Here is a 14,868-nt window from a genome sequence, read left to right as displayed (position 1 = left end):
CTGAATGAGACAAAATGCAGTTCTTTGTGCTTTACCTCTAGATGATTGAAAGTGAAACCCAGTATTAACTCCCATATGTAGCTGAATAGATCAGCATAAAAAGTTGTGGTGTTATGTGTTAGAAAAGTGACAGAAGCTTGTTTTAAAGAGTATGTGCTGCCTTAGCTTCCTTAAGAAATGTGACAGTGAAGGCTGTCTCTAGATTACTGAGCCTCTTGCTTATATGTACATTCTCAAAGCACTGTGTCATTTCATGGGCCAGTGAAAAATGTGATAAGACACTTGTTTACTTTGACAATCTTCACTGATTTTTGACTAAAGCTCTTGCTTTATTCCCTAGGGCTGGAATATGAGTGATACAGTGGTTATGATTCAAAGAGAGAGGAGTTAGCTGTTCACAGTGGATTTTTTTTTTTTTTTGAGTGAAAGAATGCATTCCCTGTGCTTATTCCAACATCAGCATCCTGCATCTGTGTGTTACTCATGTATGAGGGAGCTGGGATCGGGAGTTATTTCTCCCCTTTATACCTTCAACTGTAGACATGAACACATGAAACTAATGCGCTTCTCAATGTACACTGCTAATAATGAAACTGCTGCCTTGCCTCTGCTGACTCCCCAGCTGCTGCATGTGGATGCAGACATCTTCATTAGTGCAGCAACGGGAAAGATGTCAGTTTCTATCCAGGCAGGTAACACTTTCCTACTATTTGATCAGCTGTGTTATAATTGGAAGGCTAAGCTATCATGAAGGGTGCTGCTCAAGAACCTGAAACATGATATCTATCTATATATATATATGTATGAAATGTCTATAAAATTTGTCACTTTATAACCTAAAACTGTTATAAAGATAATTTTTCTCCCTTTTAGAAATTAAGTTTTCAGATAAAACTTTTTTTCCCCTTCATTATACCTAACAGACATGCTCAGAAGCTTTGGAGAAGTTAGGCTGTGTGGATTTTTCTGTACATGAACTGTTGGGTGGTATGGTATTGATTAAAAAGCAAATGGCACACTTCCCAGTACTTTGCTGGTCATATTCAGGGTAAAATTCTGTGGCTGTAGGATTTTTTTATATTGAAATGCATGTGTTACTGGAAGTAGGAAATCTAGCACAGGATTAAGTACTCTTAAGCAATTGTGCGAATTACTGTATTTTATTCACCCTGAATTGAGCTGAGCATGTTATTTAAACTTCAAATTGATTAGTATTAATCTGCCATTGTCACTTTTGCAAGTGAAAATTTGCAAGTGCATGATTTTGTGCTTTTGTATTATTTAGAAGGCAAGTATTTGCCATGCATAGTGGTGATTTTCATTTATTACCTAATTAGTCACCCTAAGTGTCTTTGAAGTGTTGCTGCTGTAGTGTAAATAAATGTGGAGAATTATTCCTTCATGACTTATTAATATAATCACTGTAAACTGAACTACAGCATTAAGGGTTTTGGGGTTAATATGAGCCTGGATAACTGAATTTTGAAAAACATAGTAGTGTCTTTGCAGAAGCATAGCTTGTGTATTGACATTATCAACGACGGTAATTCTGAAGTTGCTTCTTTGGGACAGTGTACTACAGACCAGTGAAGGGATGTATTTTCTGGGTACTTGGTGTTGCCTTGCTCTTTTATAGGAAAGATTCTGCACATCTCCCCATGGAGGTCAGCATAAATGCTCAGCAGGCTGAAAAAACATCTGTCCTGTCATTGGAAAGAGCAAATCTGAGCAAAAGGAAAGAAGCAACAGTGGGAACCAGTATGCAGTACAGCACTGGGGAGTAGATTAAGGCAAACTGTGTGCCTGTTTTCCACTGAGGCTGCTTAGAATCATAGAGAATCACTTAGGTTGGAAAAGACCTTTGAGATCATAAAGTCCAGCTGTTAACCCAGGACTGCCTAGTCCACCACTAAACCATGTCCCTAAGCACAGCATCTATGTGCTTTTTAAATACCTCCAGGGATGGTGATTCTGCCACCTCCCTGGGCAGCCTGTTCCACTGCTTGACCACCAGTGAAGAAATTTTTCCTAATATCCAATCTAAACCTCCCCTGGTGCAACTTGAGGCCATTTCCTCCTGTCCTGTCTATTTTTACTTAGGCGAAGAGACTCACACACACAAATTGGTACAACCTGCTTTCAGGTAGTTGCAGAGTGATAAGGTCCTCCCGAGCCCCTGTTTCTCTCAGTTCCTTCAGCTGCTCCCCATAGAACTTGTGCTCCAGACCCTTCCCCAGCCCCGTTGCCCTGCTCTGGACACGCTCCAGCACCTCAGTGTCTGTCTGGCAGTGAGGGGCCCAAACCTGAACCCAGGGTTCGAGGGGCGGCCTCACCAGTGCCCAGTACAGGGGGACAGTCACTGCCCTGGTCCTGCTGGCCACACTGTTGCTGATACAAGCCAGGATGCTGTTGCCCTCCTGGCCACCTGGGCACACTGCTGGCTCATGGTCAGCCAACTGTTGACCAGCACCCCGAGGTCCTTTCCCACCAGGCAGCTTTCCAGCCACTCTTCCCCAAGCCTGTAGCGCTGTGTGGGGTTGTGGTCACCCAAGTGCAGGACCCGGCCCTGAGCCTTGTTGAACCTCATAGAACTGGCCTTGGCCCATTGATCCAGCCTGTCCAGACCCCCCTGCAGAGCCTTCCTGCCCTCAAGCAGACCAACATTCCCCCCCAACCTGTTGTCATCTGCAAAGTCGCTGAGGGTGCACTCAATCCCCTCGTCCAGATCATTGATAAAGGTATTACAGGACTGTGAGAGCTGTCAGTGAGAGCTGTTTGATGGGAGCCATTTCTACAGTGTCTATTAGAGCTTTCGCCTTCATGTGCAGGTGGCATTTTTGTCAGCCCTTGTCATCAAAGTGATTGAGTAACAGCCAGCAGTAGATCCTTGATTTTCTGTACATAATAGGCCACATGTACTAGCAGGGGCTACCAGCTGCTTGTTCCCATTCCTTTAAGTTTACTTCATCTAATCAAGATCAGCGAGCCTGGTGTGGGTTTGTTATGGATTAACTGCACTCACCAGGCATTGGACAGTAAAATTGTAGCACAGGGATCTTGGGATCAGATTTATGTTTCTTGGCTATCAGATCTTGATCTTTTGCCATTTCACATGTTGCTCCTTGGATATCTTACTGAATGGATCTTGTACCTATAAAATGTGATTAAAGTTGTACTGCTTGCATGATGACAGTTAACTTTGTCATTGTTTCCGTAAGAAACTTACGTCTTTTGGTCTTGTAGTTTCAGGTTGCTAGAGCATTCCATGGGCTGTAGCTTGGATTCCAGAAGCACAACACTGGACCCATGCTTGCAGGCAGTCATTTTAAGGTTGTGAGAATATATAACCATCTTAGAAACCATTTTTTTTGCTTTTTCTGGTTAGCTATATTTCAAGAAAGCTTTGAATGGAAACCTTGTTTCTTCCTGTCCATCTTGTTTCAGTGAAGTACCTCAGTGCCGAAGTGTTTCTGTAAAATAGTTCTGTTTTCTCCTTTTCTTCCTCCCAATATAAGAGTAGTTCTCAATCTTTAAATTCCTGTGTCTAGTTTTCACGTATGTATTGAAAAGTGGTAACTGAGTTCAATTATTGTAAACTTCGATTAAATTGAGAAAAGGCCTTTCTGTGTAGTTTCTGTTAAGGCTGAGAATAGTGCTGATGTGGTCCATGAATACCTCATAAAACCTTTTCCCTTCTGCCCACAGTCTTTATTACAAGCTTCAAATTTAACGGCATTTAGACAAATAAATAGTGGTGTGAAGTCTATAGTTAGAAGCTATTTTTTAGCTCCATTATGTATTTGTTTTTTTTTCCATTGCAAGTGGTGTTGATTGACTTCTAATGGAAGTTGGGATGAAGTTTCATCATGGTAATCATGTAGAAATCATTCTTCCATAGAGATAATTATTACTTCTCTACAGTATTGCCTTTCTTTAAATGTCTGTAGCTGTTTATCCTGCTGTTATCACTTAGTTGAACCAGCTACTTTTTAAAAAACTTTTTTAGGATTCAGATGCTGTAGATTCTTATTATTTGTGCATTGTTAACCTTTATCCTGAGATAATGTATTTTTAAGTATTTCTGAAATAATTTTGTAATTTTTAAGATAATCTTGAAATTTGTGATGCTAAGATTTATTCTGCTTTTTACTGAACTATTGCACAATATGCACTTATTAGTAGCATAATAGATTGTATTTGGCTTATTGTGTTTTTCTTTTCAGTGAGCTTCCTGTGAAGGCAAGCTGAAATGCTTGTAATACAAACATACACTGCATAGATTACGTAGGTTAAGGACATTTCCAAATGTAAATGTTTTTTGATTATTTTTTTTTTTAATGAAAAGATCTTTGTTTTTCATTAAGGTATTTACTCATTAAGATATTTAGCAAAGATCTTAGAGCTGTACCTAGTAGGATGACAGGCTGACCGCTGACCTGATAGATCTATTGATTGGACTTACTTTTCATTATGCTGTTACCTTTCCCAATACTACTAATGTGGGAAGGGACAAACAATTTGTTTCCTCCTATCTTTGTTTTGTGCTAAAAAGCCTGTACTTATGGACTGCTTTCATTTTTGGTCTGCCACACAACAATGCTCACCACAATCAATGGTTTCTTTTAAATAAACTCAATATATTCTACAGTGACTTTTTCTGTTAAGCTTCTATGGATTACTCCTGAAATCTCCCAAGTCTTGAATTTTTTTAGTCTAACTGTTTCCCCCTGCAAATCTGGTGAGCTGAATTAATTAATGAAATTCTGAATATTTGGTTATCTAATTGACTCATTATGATAGAAGAAAGTTATTTTCTTGTGTGTTATCCTGTTATATTTTCTTGTTACGCACCTTTTGAAGGCTCTGACACACATTAAGACCTTTACCATGGTGAAATGTTTGATTTTCTTTATATATGTTAGTAAGTTATTATTGTTTTTATCAGATAGATGGAACCAATCTGAATACTTTGCAATTTGTTCTTTGTATGCAACTTGCACTGTCCTGAAATTTATGATAATATTCCACTTAACCATATGATAGAATACGACAGAATTTGCATGGGCTTGGTGGACATTTTAATTTTGCATGTATTTACAGGAAAACAAAAAAATTTACTGTCCTACAATGTAATGAAAAATGTCCTAAAATGAGAAGCATCAAATTATGGCGTGACTATATAGTGGTCAAAATGGAAAAAACAGGTCTGTAAATTTGTGCCATTCCACACCCCACCGCCATTCCCCCCCCCCCCCCCCCCCCCCCCCCCCCAAACAAATCAGGCTACTTTTTTCCCCCGTTATCTCTTCATGTTTGGAAAATAAACTTTTGATATTTAAAACTGTTACTACTAGAATTCAGAAATTGTTTCATTTGCTGTGTGTTTTTGAGAATCTTAAAACTGACATTTAAGAACTTCCTGAAGACTTATTTAAACATAAAATTTTTTTTTTACAAAAATAATTATATATTTTTCTATGGTACTACATTCCAGCAAAGTATTTAGCAATTTTTTCCACCTTGTCTCTGATTTAATGTCATCTTTTATATATAGAACTAACTGTACAGAACCAAGAAGCTGCCTCTTGTGCAAAATACTCTTCTGCAGATAATAAGGAGAGAATTTCAAGGGGCAAATCTTACCTTTTATTCTTAGTCTGTCTGTTCTGCTTGAAACTTTGCTCCCAGTTCAGCTGTGTATAGATATTTTTTTTAATTAAAAGGAAATGTAGTAGCCCTGTATTTAACACTGTCTAAAAGACCTATAAAAATTTAGTTCCATATAAATTGCCAGACTTTAATTACTCAAGCTTTCCCATATTGGGTGTCAACCTAAAGCTGTTTTTTTTGTTTGTTCTTTGTGGAGGTTTACGTCTGCTAAAATTATTCATCTGTATCTCAAAGCATGATGTAATCTGCTGGCTGAGGTGTTTGTTACCTTGCCCATATGTTGTGATAGAACAGCAAGATTGAATTGGTTTGCTTAGCTATGTTGGTAGCTGCTGATTGATTATGGACACCACTTGTACCAGTTTGATTTATTGGGTGGAGAATTGTTAGCTTCACAGTTTGGAAGCCTCTGAGTCATACTATTTTTTTGGTGGGGTATAATGACTGCGACTGGCATTGCTGGAACCTGCAATTGTAGTACAATACCTGTATAGCCCTCTGCATTTATTCAGGGCGTTTTACCTATGCTGAAAAAAGTGAAGCTAAAGCAAGGTGTTGGGAGTGCATTGAAGCAAAGCTGTGTAAAATGCGAAATTAAGGATGGAGATGAAAGGAAGATGATGTCATCTAACACCTGGAGGAAAAAGCCTTGTGGAAGGAATTTAGGTATATGGAAAAAAAATAGTTCCAAAACAGAGAGGGATGTGTGTTATAGTCTTGTGCTGCACTTCCTTGTGTGATGGAATTATAGTTGAAGGTTACAATACTACTCCATTTTATACAGACATCTGTCTGTAGACGAATTGTATAACATTTCATAGCAAATATAGGCTTATATTTAGATTTAGTTTTCATGTATAGCAGCACATTTAACAGCATATCAGTCACCTTACTCCTCTTTTCGCTTTGAATGTTTTACCTAGTGACTTTTGTTAACCCCACCTCAACTTTACCTAGGTGACAGTGTAGCTTTGATAGGTGTCATTGCTGTATAACGCCTGTACTCACCTGTTATGTTTCTTACATGCAGCTTAAACTCAGTATTTTAATAGTTCTCTGCAATGACTATGTGGAACGTCTTAGGATTGTTCTTCATATTCCTTTGTAAATTTTATGATTAACTAAGTTTTCTGGGCAAGTTAGAGGAATCTTATCTGAAAGGGGCCATGAGTTTCTGTGATGTTGTTGGAAACAGAATTTTGCATAATTTACTTTATAGTTAATTGTTACTTAATATGGGAGAAGTCATAACATAGTATCTCATTCTTCTATTAAAAAGTACTTGTAAATATTTTTTTAAGTAACCAGTATCTTTTTCTGTGTAATGTTTTAAAATATTCTGGGATAAATTTCAAGTTGCAGTTGCTTTAAATTGAAGAAAATGGTTAGAGCAGCTTAGTGATGATGTGGCACCATCTTTAGGAAGGTGCTTAGCTAATGTACCTTTAATATCAGCCCTTTATCCCTGGAGATCTTTTGTACCAGTTAATTATTGGCACCTGAGTGTATTCTGTTTTCTGTGCTGAAAAAAAGAGGAAAGCTTTGCTGTTCAACTTGATTCTCTGTGAGGCACGGAGGAAAAAAGAAAGAAAAAGAATAATAGTTTTTGATTGTAGTGGTTGTCTGTCTTTTCCAAACACAAAGAGCAGGAGGAATCACTGTTGCAGCATTTGCTACTGCTCTTGTTGCTCTCATCTTTCAGGTATCTCTTTTCAGGGAAGTGTTCTATTAATTTCTAGCCCTTGTACTTTAACTGGACTGTACTTCAAGCCATAAATGCTGGACAAGGAGCAAAATGAAGGGAAGTTTTCTAAGCTATGGTGTATGTCATCATTACTTTGAGAAGAATGGAAGAAGTTGGGCCACAGTGGTAGCATAAGCAGGATGGACCAGTGTCATCTGAGAAAAAGCACGAGATTCAATTGTGAGTGCTGGAATGTAATCATATTCTCGATTCATGTCCTTTCTGCCCATGACTTGACTAAAGAACTACCCATCTGTATAATTTTGGAAGTGGTGTGGTTTTAATTATTGCTTAATGAATCTCACAACAGTGCTAAGCATGCAGGGAAATCAGGTGCACTTTGCTTTTGGTAAATGTTAGGGTTTTTTCCTGTATTTTTTTCCTGTATTCTGTTGTTCATGCTGTTCTACCTGCCCTACTTTTTCACCTGTATGATTACCCTGCAAATGCTTTTGCCATTAATTGACATTGTAGCTTGTGAACTAGACGTGCTGGTGTTATATTGTTGTTTTGCAAGTTCATTTAATTTAAAAATAGGTAAGGTTTTTATTTATATAATTTATATAATTTAAATAAGTCATTATGAGGAATTAGTTCCTCATAATGAGGAATAGAAGTATGTTTTCTGTTTGAAGATAGACTATGAAGGATAACATATTAAAAGAAAAGCAGCCAGAAATTGAATTAGTAAAGTCTTAATCTGAAGCAATGAAAAATAACAATGTTAATCATTAGAATAATCTTTATCATGTCTTAGAATCAGGTGATGTGAGGGCCAGATAAACAATTCCCTAAATTTCATGAGTAGAGGAGGCTGCCAGCATTGTAAATGCTTACAGTGATATCATTTTAAGATCTTGCAATTCATTCTTTCTTCCATTTGAACTGTAGGTGAGATATTTATCCACTTGAGCAATATTGTGTTTAAACTGTAGTCGCATTACTTAGATCAGCAGTGCAGTGTGCTGTAAGCTGGAGTTGTACTTTGGTTTGTCTTGTAGCTTAAGACTTGCAGTTCTTTATAGAGAATGTTAATCAAACTTTCCAGATGAGAAAAACAGTAAGTGGTAATTTCTAACCACTTAGTTACAATGTAATGGTCATGCTGTAAGAGTGCATTATGATTTCTCCATCTAGCGAAAAAAACCCCATATTGCCAGTTTTATTAAGTCCCTTGGTCTGCAAATACGAACTGTAAACCCACTCCTTTGGCACGTGGTCAAACATTACCACTAAGTACTAATCTACACTATATTGTCATCTCTGGCATTTGTGGTGTATTTACTGACATGTTACCTAGACTTTGAAGTTCACAATAGTGCTGTTATTGGAAGATTACACGTTTCTTAAGGAAAAAGAGCTTAAATGGCTTTACTGCAGAAGGGGAGTGTGTTTTGAATTTAAAGAGTAAGTGGCATTTTTTTATTATTTGCCAGTAAACTGGTTCATTATTTTAGTACTAAAAGCAAAAGTTGAATTATAATTTTTCTCAAAGTTTTGAAAGTTTCCCTTAGAAATTTCAAATTCTTTAATAAATTTAGAAGGTGTTGTTCTCCTCTGTCTTCTCCTTACAGGAAAACAGAGTTAGATTTGAGAAGAAAAAAATAAATCTGGATTACTAAGCATGGCAATGTGACTTCTAGTTTTCCATTTGTTAGTGTTGAATATTTGCAATATGATGGCAACAAATGTACTTAAAAGCTGTGGAAACAATTAATTTCTAATCACCAGCTACAGTGTTTTGTTGACGTTAGAGAAATCTTTATGCTGTCTTTTTTTTTTTTTGCTTAGTTATGTTTCAAATAATGGATTGACTAGAAGGAAATGTGATTTTTACATCTTAAAAATACTGTCAGCAGTTTGTTAATATAGTTTTATGGTTTTATTTTCTCGTAAAAAAAATAAAAATAAAAATCAGAGTTATCTGTCTACCTACTCATATGTAAATTATCCCTTCTACTGGACAATCAAAAAATATATATAGTAGTTACTGCAGATGCTACTGGGTATGTATGCATATAGATTTTAAAAAGCATCATCATGAATTGGTGTAGCTGATTTGAAGTTAAACCTTAAAAATGTTGTTTGTTTTTACCTAATTACATTTGCTTGCACTAACGAAATGTAATGAAACTAATGAAATGTTGCAAAATGTAGAGATTTTCTTGGGACAATTACTTGGCATAATTAAAACACTAATATATGGAACCTTTCTTATTTAGGAAACGATTTAGTATTTCATTGGAATTTGCTTATTACAAAAAATAAACTCAGCTATATTTTTTCTGTGACTTCAGTAGTTGTCAAATATTTAGTAAGATTGTAACTTTGTTTACTTAAAGCATCATAGTGTTAAGTACTTTTCTGACCTGTAATACAGTACAGTAAACCCCCATTTTTTCAGTATTGGGAAAAAAATCAAAATAAAGGTCACTGTAAAGTAGAAGTCAAGACTCACCCGCCCTCCTGTACTTTTTATTCTATTCATCTTTATTTCATTATCACCTAAATTAATGTCAGAACCAACGTGATTGAGCAGGCTGATGATTCAGGAAATACTGAGGAAATTGCTGTTGTGATGGTTTTAAACTTTCACCATACGTGTTCTTAAAATATTGTGAATCTTGTATATGTTGACAAACTTCTAAAGAAATAAAGTGTTTAGTGGTAATACAGAAATGCTGATATTTAAATAAAAGACTTTGAACAATCTAAAATTATATAATTGAGAGCCTTAGTGCTTGTATAACAACATTAAAAATGCAGGAGTATAGAGGAAGAGATTGTGATTAGTGTTGGTCAAGTACTCTACAAGTCCTTTCTGCCACGTACCACTTAAGATATTTGGCAAGTTAGTTAATTTTTGTGCTGTGGTCTTAACATTTATAAATTATGTATTAATATCTCCTTTTTCCTGTGTTGTCTAATGTAGCTATGTTCATAGCTTTGGGCTTCCAGTAGCTTTTAAAGATTTAGATATTTTGTCTAATTTTCTTCAAGGCACTACAATACAACCACTTAGTCCCTTTTTCCAGTTTTCTGAATTCTGCATGCTAGCTGTTTAATATCTGCTTTAGCAGTTCCCCTTTGAGGAAAATAAGTGACAACAGAGGCTAAGCAACAGTCTCTCTAACATGATTACATTCTACTCTAGAAAAATTTACCTGAGAAACCTAGAAACTGTGATAAACTTGCTCGTGAAAAGCATTCTGCAAAAACAAGAGTCCAAAGAATATCAGAGAACACAGATTTTTATTACTGAGCAGTAAGTTGATGAGCTTCTGTGAAAAGGAGTGTACAGTGGTTTTCTGTAAGGAAATGCAAATGTGGTTGTTTTCTAGTTCTCTCCATTTCCTTACTCCAAGCAACATCTTGTTTACCACCTACAGTGCTGGGTAATTGGTCTTCCCTCTGGCCTTTCCTCCATCAAACCAAGTTTTATAAAAGATCCATAAAACATCTACAGCTCTGCTAATTATTGCTCTCCAAGAATGAATTGATGTTCTGGTCAGTATAGTTTTGCTCAGCTGACAAGTTTGGTTATGCTTCTTTCATTGCCACGCTCTAAGATGTACAAAGCTCATTGGTATTTCTAGGGATCTGTATTTAATGTCTCTCTCTTCGGTCCTTGCATATATAAAGAATGTAAATGAGGAGATCTCTACAGGCATTTCAATGATTACAGTGATGCAGAATTAATTTCTGACTTGGAACGAGTGTTACTCAATAGTATTACATTAGGAAATCAAAAGCTTCAGATAAGAAGGGCTCATTTGCACCTTGTATGGTTCTTAGGCCAGCTTCATGTTTTTTTTGTGCATCGTGCCAGCTGCTGAACATAAAAACTGCCTAAATTATTTGGGAGAAAAAATTTTGTGTGACACTTAGTCTAGGATTGCATTTCAAAGTGTTTGCTCTAAACACTGTGTCTCAGATATGTTAATATATGATAAGAAGAAAAGAGGGAACAAATACTTCGTTATTCAGCAATATTCAGAACTCTGAAGTGAATGATTTGCAGGCTTTGATTTACTCTGTCATGTACAAAGATGACTCTTTTAGCTGATAAACATGTAAACATTTCAACATGTCTTTTAAGCTGTTGATCTAAGTGAAAATGCTAATGTCTCTGTATCATGTTGAATAAAACAAACAAAAAAATTGGTTCCTTGAGGAGTATGCGCTAAATACATATGGAATATATATAAACAATGCTGATAATTTGTTTGTGCTGCTGACTCATTTTGGTGCTATGGTGATCAGTAAAATGGAAAAATTTGTATCAATTAATGAAAACACGCTGTTTTTCCCAGGTTACTTTCACACATGTTTTTGCTCATCAGGAGAGGCTATTTAAAAGTATAATATATTTATTGGTTAATAGATAGATTTTTCTTTTGTGTACATTCTAAAATCACTGTAGTGATCGAAGTAGTTATTCTTGGGCTAAAAGATTCAATGTAGCAATTAAATGTAGCTCCATTATGAAGTCTGATAATTCAGACATTACTTGACATATTTGGCGATTGTCACTGAAGAGGCTTCCTTTGACGTCAATGAAAATGCATATATTTTGTGACAGCTTCTAGGTCACTTTACTGCATGTTACTGCTTTATTGTCCTGTGCTAACCCATCAAATGTCATTGGCTTACTGTAGCTCTAAGTAGCATGTGACTTGTGCACAAAGATGATTAAACTTAATGGAAATGAAGAATGTACTTCGTTGAGTAAATAGGACTAAAAGGGGCATGATTAACCTTTTTAATGTGTTTGAGCATCGGGAGAGGTTCTTATTTTGGTGTAATTAATCTTTTTATTGGTTTTAGCTTGGGTATGCAAGACAGATGTTGATGGAACGTGCTGGAAGATCTCAATAGTGACATTTGCCAGAAAACAGATTATAAAACTTGAGTTTATAAAAGAAAGATTGCTGAATCTCAACCTCTGTTTACATGATGACTCAGTCTATATAAATTTGCAGTTTTTACTTTTCCTATTTTCTCAACCAATTGTATGTAACAAAAAGTCTGAAGCTGTGTGATGTGATCTTAATTAGTTGATCTTGAGAAGTAATGTTTTACAACAATCCCAAGCATTGCAACTGTAGTCAGTCTTCTGGGGAAAAAGAAGGCAAATTCAAATTACTGGAATGACTGAGACTCATCAAAAATACCAAGCTAAAGCTATGGGAGTAGAAGCAACAGGGTAGTTACTTAAACAGAAAATAACATATTGTTTCATGTTTTTTGTTGTTTTAATGGAAATTAAAATGTTACAGGCAAATTTCTGAATGATAACTGTGTTAATGATTTTAAAATCCCAACAACATAGTAGAAAAGTTCCATGTCTGAAAGTCTGAAAAAAACCCAGAGAACTCTCAGATACAGGTTCCATGGATTTTGGATTTGACTTTTATCTTTTCTCCTCCCGTGCAATGCTATGAAGGCATAGAAATGAATGTACTTTTTTAGTTTGGATAACAACAGTATGATAAAGAATAAAAAATAATTATTGCATGAGTAACAAAGCCTGCTTTTCTATGGATTTATGTTCCATATTTCTTACTGTTCACCATTCCATAGTCTCAGTTTACCTACATTAGGATGCTCAACTCCTCCTTTAATGGCTGGCTAGACAAAAAGTAGCAATAAAGACAGTTTATTGGTGTTTACTGGCAGCTGAAAGAGCTGTGGGAAAGATAGTGTTAAGTACAGCTTGTTTTTTATTGGGTTACTAAGTTAGTAGGAGTACTAATCTGCCTCGTCTGGAGAGACGGACTTTTTCCTTTTTTTAAGTTTGCAGGAACTTAACATCTGTAAGACTTTCATTTGGCTCGAAAATGGCTATCAGGAGACTGACAAATGGACGGAAAAATAAGATCAGGTTGCAGAACCCACCTTTCCTTTGCTAACAGGCTGAAAATTAGTATATACCTCAAAAATCACTATTAATTCCTGCATAAGTTGACATCAGTCAGATATGGAGCGTGTGTAACTGGTAGAAAAGAATGGAGATTAAAGAAGTGAGCTGAGGATTGCTTAGATGGTTTTGATGAAGAAGGCACAAAAAATAAATAGGACAAAATACAGCACTGAAAGAATGAAAAGAGGAGTTAGTTGTTGCTTTAGAAAAATTAATTTTAATGGGAAGTAATACAGAAAAATGATTCAGAAGAACATAAACAAGGGATATAGTAACTTTTAAAACATAGGTTTGGAAGATATTTGGCACAGTGTTTTGCTGTTGAAAGGTTGGTGAGGTGCTTTGTCAGATCAGTTCAATGTAGCAGCCTGAAGATACTTTACGTCTTAGAAGGGATTCTTTGAGCATTGTGGGTGTAATTTTTTTTTTTTTTCCTCCTGAAAGTGAAAGGTAAAAAGTTACATTTGTGGTTTGGAAGACCATCAGGCTTGAGTCTTACAACGAAGCAGAAGCAGATGGAAGGGAATCTTTGGAGCCACTGTATAGGGATAAAGAGCAAACTGCATACATCAGGCGAACTGTGGGTTTTCATACCCTAACAGTCTCATTGCTGTCCTGGTCATGCTAGAACTGCAATGTGAACCAGGGTGAAAAAAAGACACGTGGTATGCCACAACTGATATTGCCAGCACTTCTCAGTTCCTTTCTCTGTATCTTTGCATCCAAGTCCTTTCTGCAACTTGGCATCTGTTTTGCCTTGGCCGTTTTTTTTTCTTGTTCTTTTCTTCATCTACATTTCTGCTCTACTTATTTTCCAGAATTCATGTTTTTCTTCTATCTGTTTTATATTCTTATATCCTTCTTCTCTCAGTCTTTCTTTTCATGTACAACTTTAAGAAACATCAGTTTCATTTAAAGTTTTCAGTTTGGAAAATAGAAAAGGTAGCTAGGTAGTAAATGACAGTTGCAGGCTATCTTGCATCAGTCTCCTGTTGGTCTACCTGCTGGCTTTCAGTCAAATGCTGCATGTTCTTATTGACTGATAGCCTGTGTGACTGGCTATATATTTTGTTAAGTTTTTCATTACAGTTTTAATGTAATTATCTGAACCACTGTCTTTACATTTATAGTTTCTGTGCATCTTTTATTGTTGTGTCATGCAAGACTTTTGCTGTGACGCTCCATTGTGTGTCCTACATGATTATTTGAATCAGGTTAGAAACTACCGAGCAATTTTATGGATGAGAATGGAATTATTATCATAGGTTCAGCAATAACATTTCAGACTGTTTACTTATTTTCTTGGTGACCTGATGATCTTTTTATTTTTTTTTTCTTTTAAGAATAATTGTTTACTTGAGTTTTCCAAACCTATAGTTAGCTTCAATAAAATCATTCTAAGGACTGTTACGTGGGTCATATCTGGCAGCACAGTGTTTTGCTTGTGGATGAATACTGCTAAAACTTGTTCCAGACGTTTTTTTCATGTGTGTGTTGGGATGTGGGTATGACACTGAATTAGTTGGCCTAC

General features: G+C 36.1%; 1 protein-coding gene across 2 annotated transcripts in view; it reads left to right on the top strand.

The window, feature by feature from the left end:
* Nucleotides 1-14,868, top strand: part of BCKDHB (branched chain keto acid dehydrogenase E1 subunit beta) — a 131,841-nt gene that overhangs the window by 48,217 nt on the left and 68,756 nt on the right. The window contains exon 9 of one of the 2 annotated variants that reach the window (XM_040597652.1): nt 8,989-10,050. The exons of the other annotated variant lie outside the window; for it this stretch is intronic. Within the exon in view, the coding sequence (XP_040453586.1) occupies nt 8,989-9,036 (48 nt within the window). The 3' untranslated portion in view covers nt 9,037-10,050. Of the gene's footprint in view, nt 1-8,988; nt 10,051-14,868 lie in introns of those variants that run through there. 2 annotated transcript variants of the gene reach the window in all.

Source organism: Falco naumanni, chromosome 6, assembly GCF_017639655.2.
Source record: "Falco naumanni isolate bFalNau1 chromosome 6, bFalNau1.pat, whole genome shotgun sequence".
In the NCBI taxonomy this organism is placed as follows: domain Eukaryota; kingdom Metazoa; phylum Chordata; class Aves; order Falconiformes; family Falconidae; genus Falco; species Falco naumanni.
Note: the sequence above shows the minus strand (reverse complement) of the source record. Positions and strands in the feature narration are given on the sequence as shown.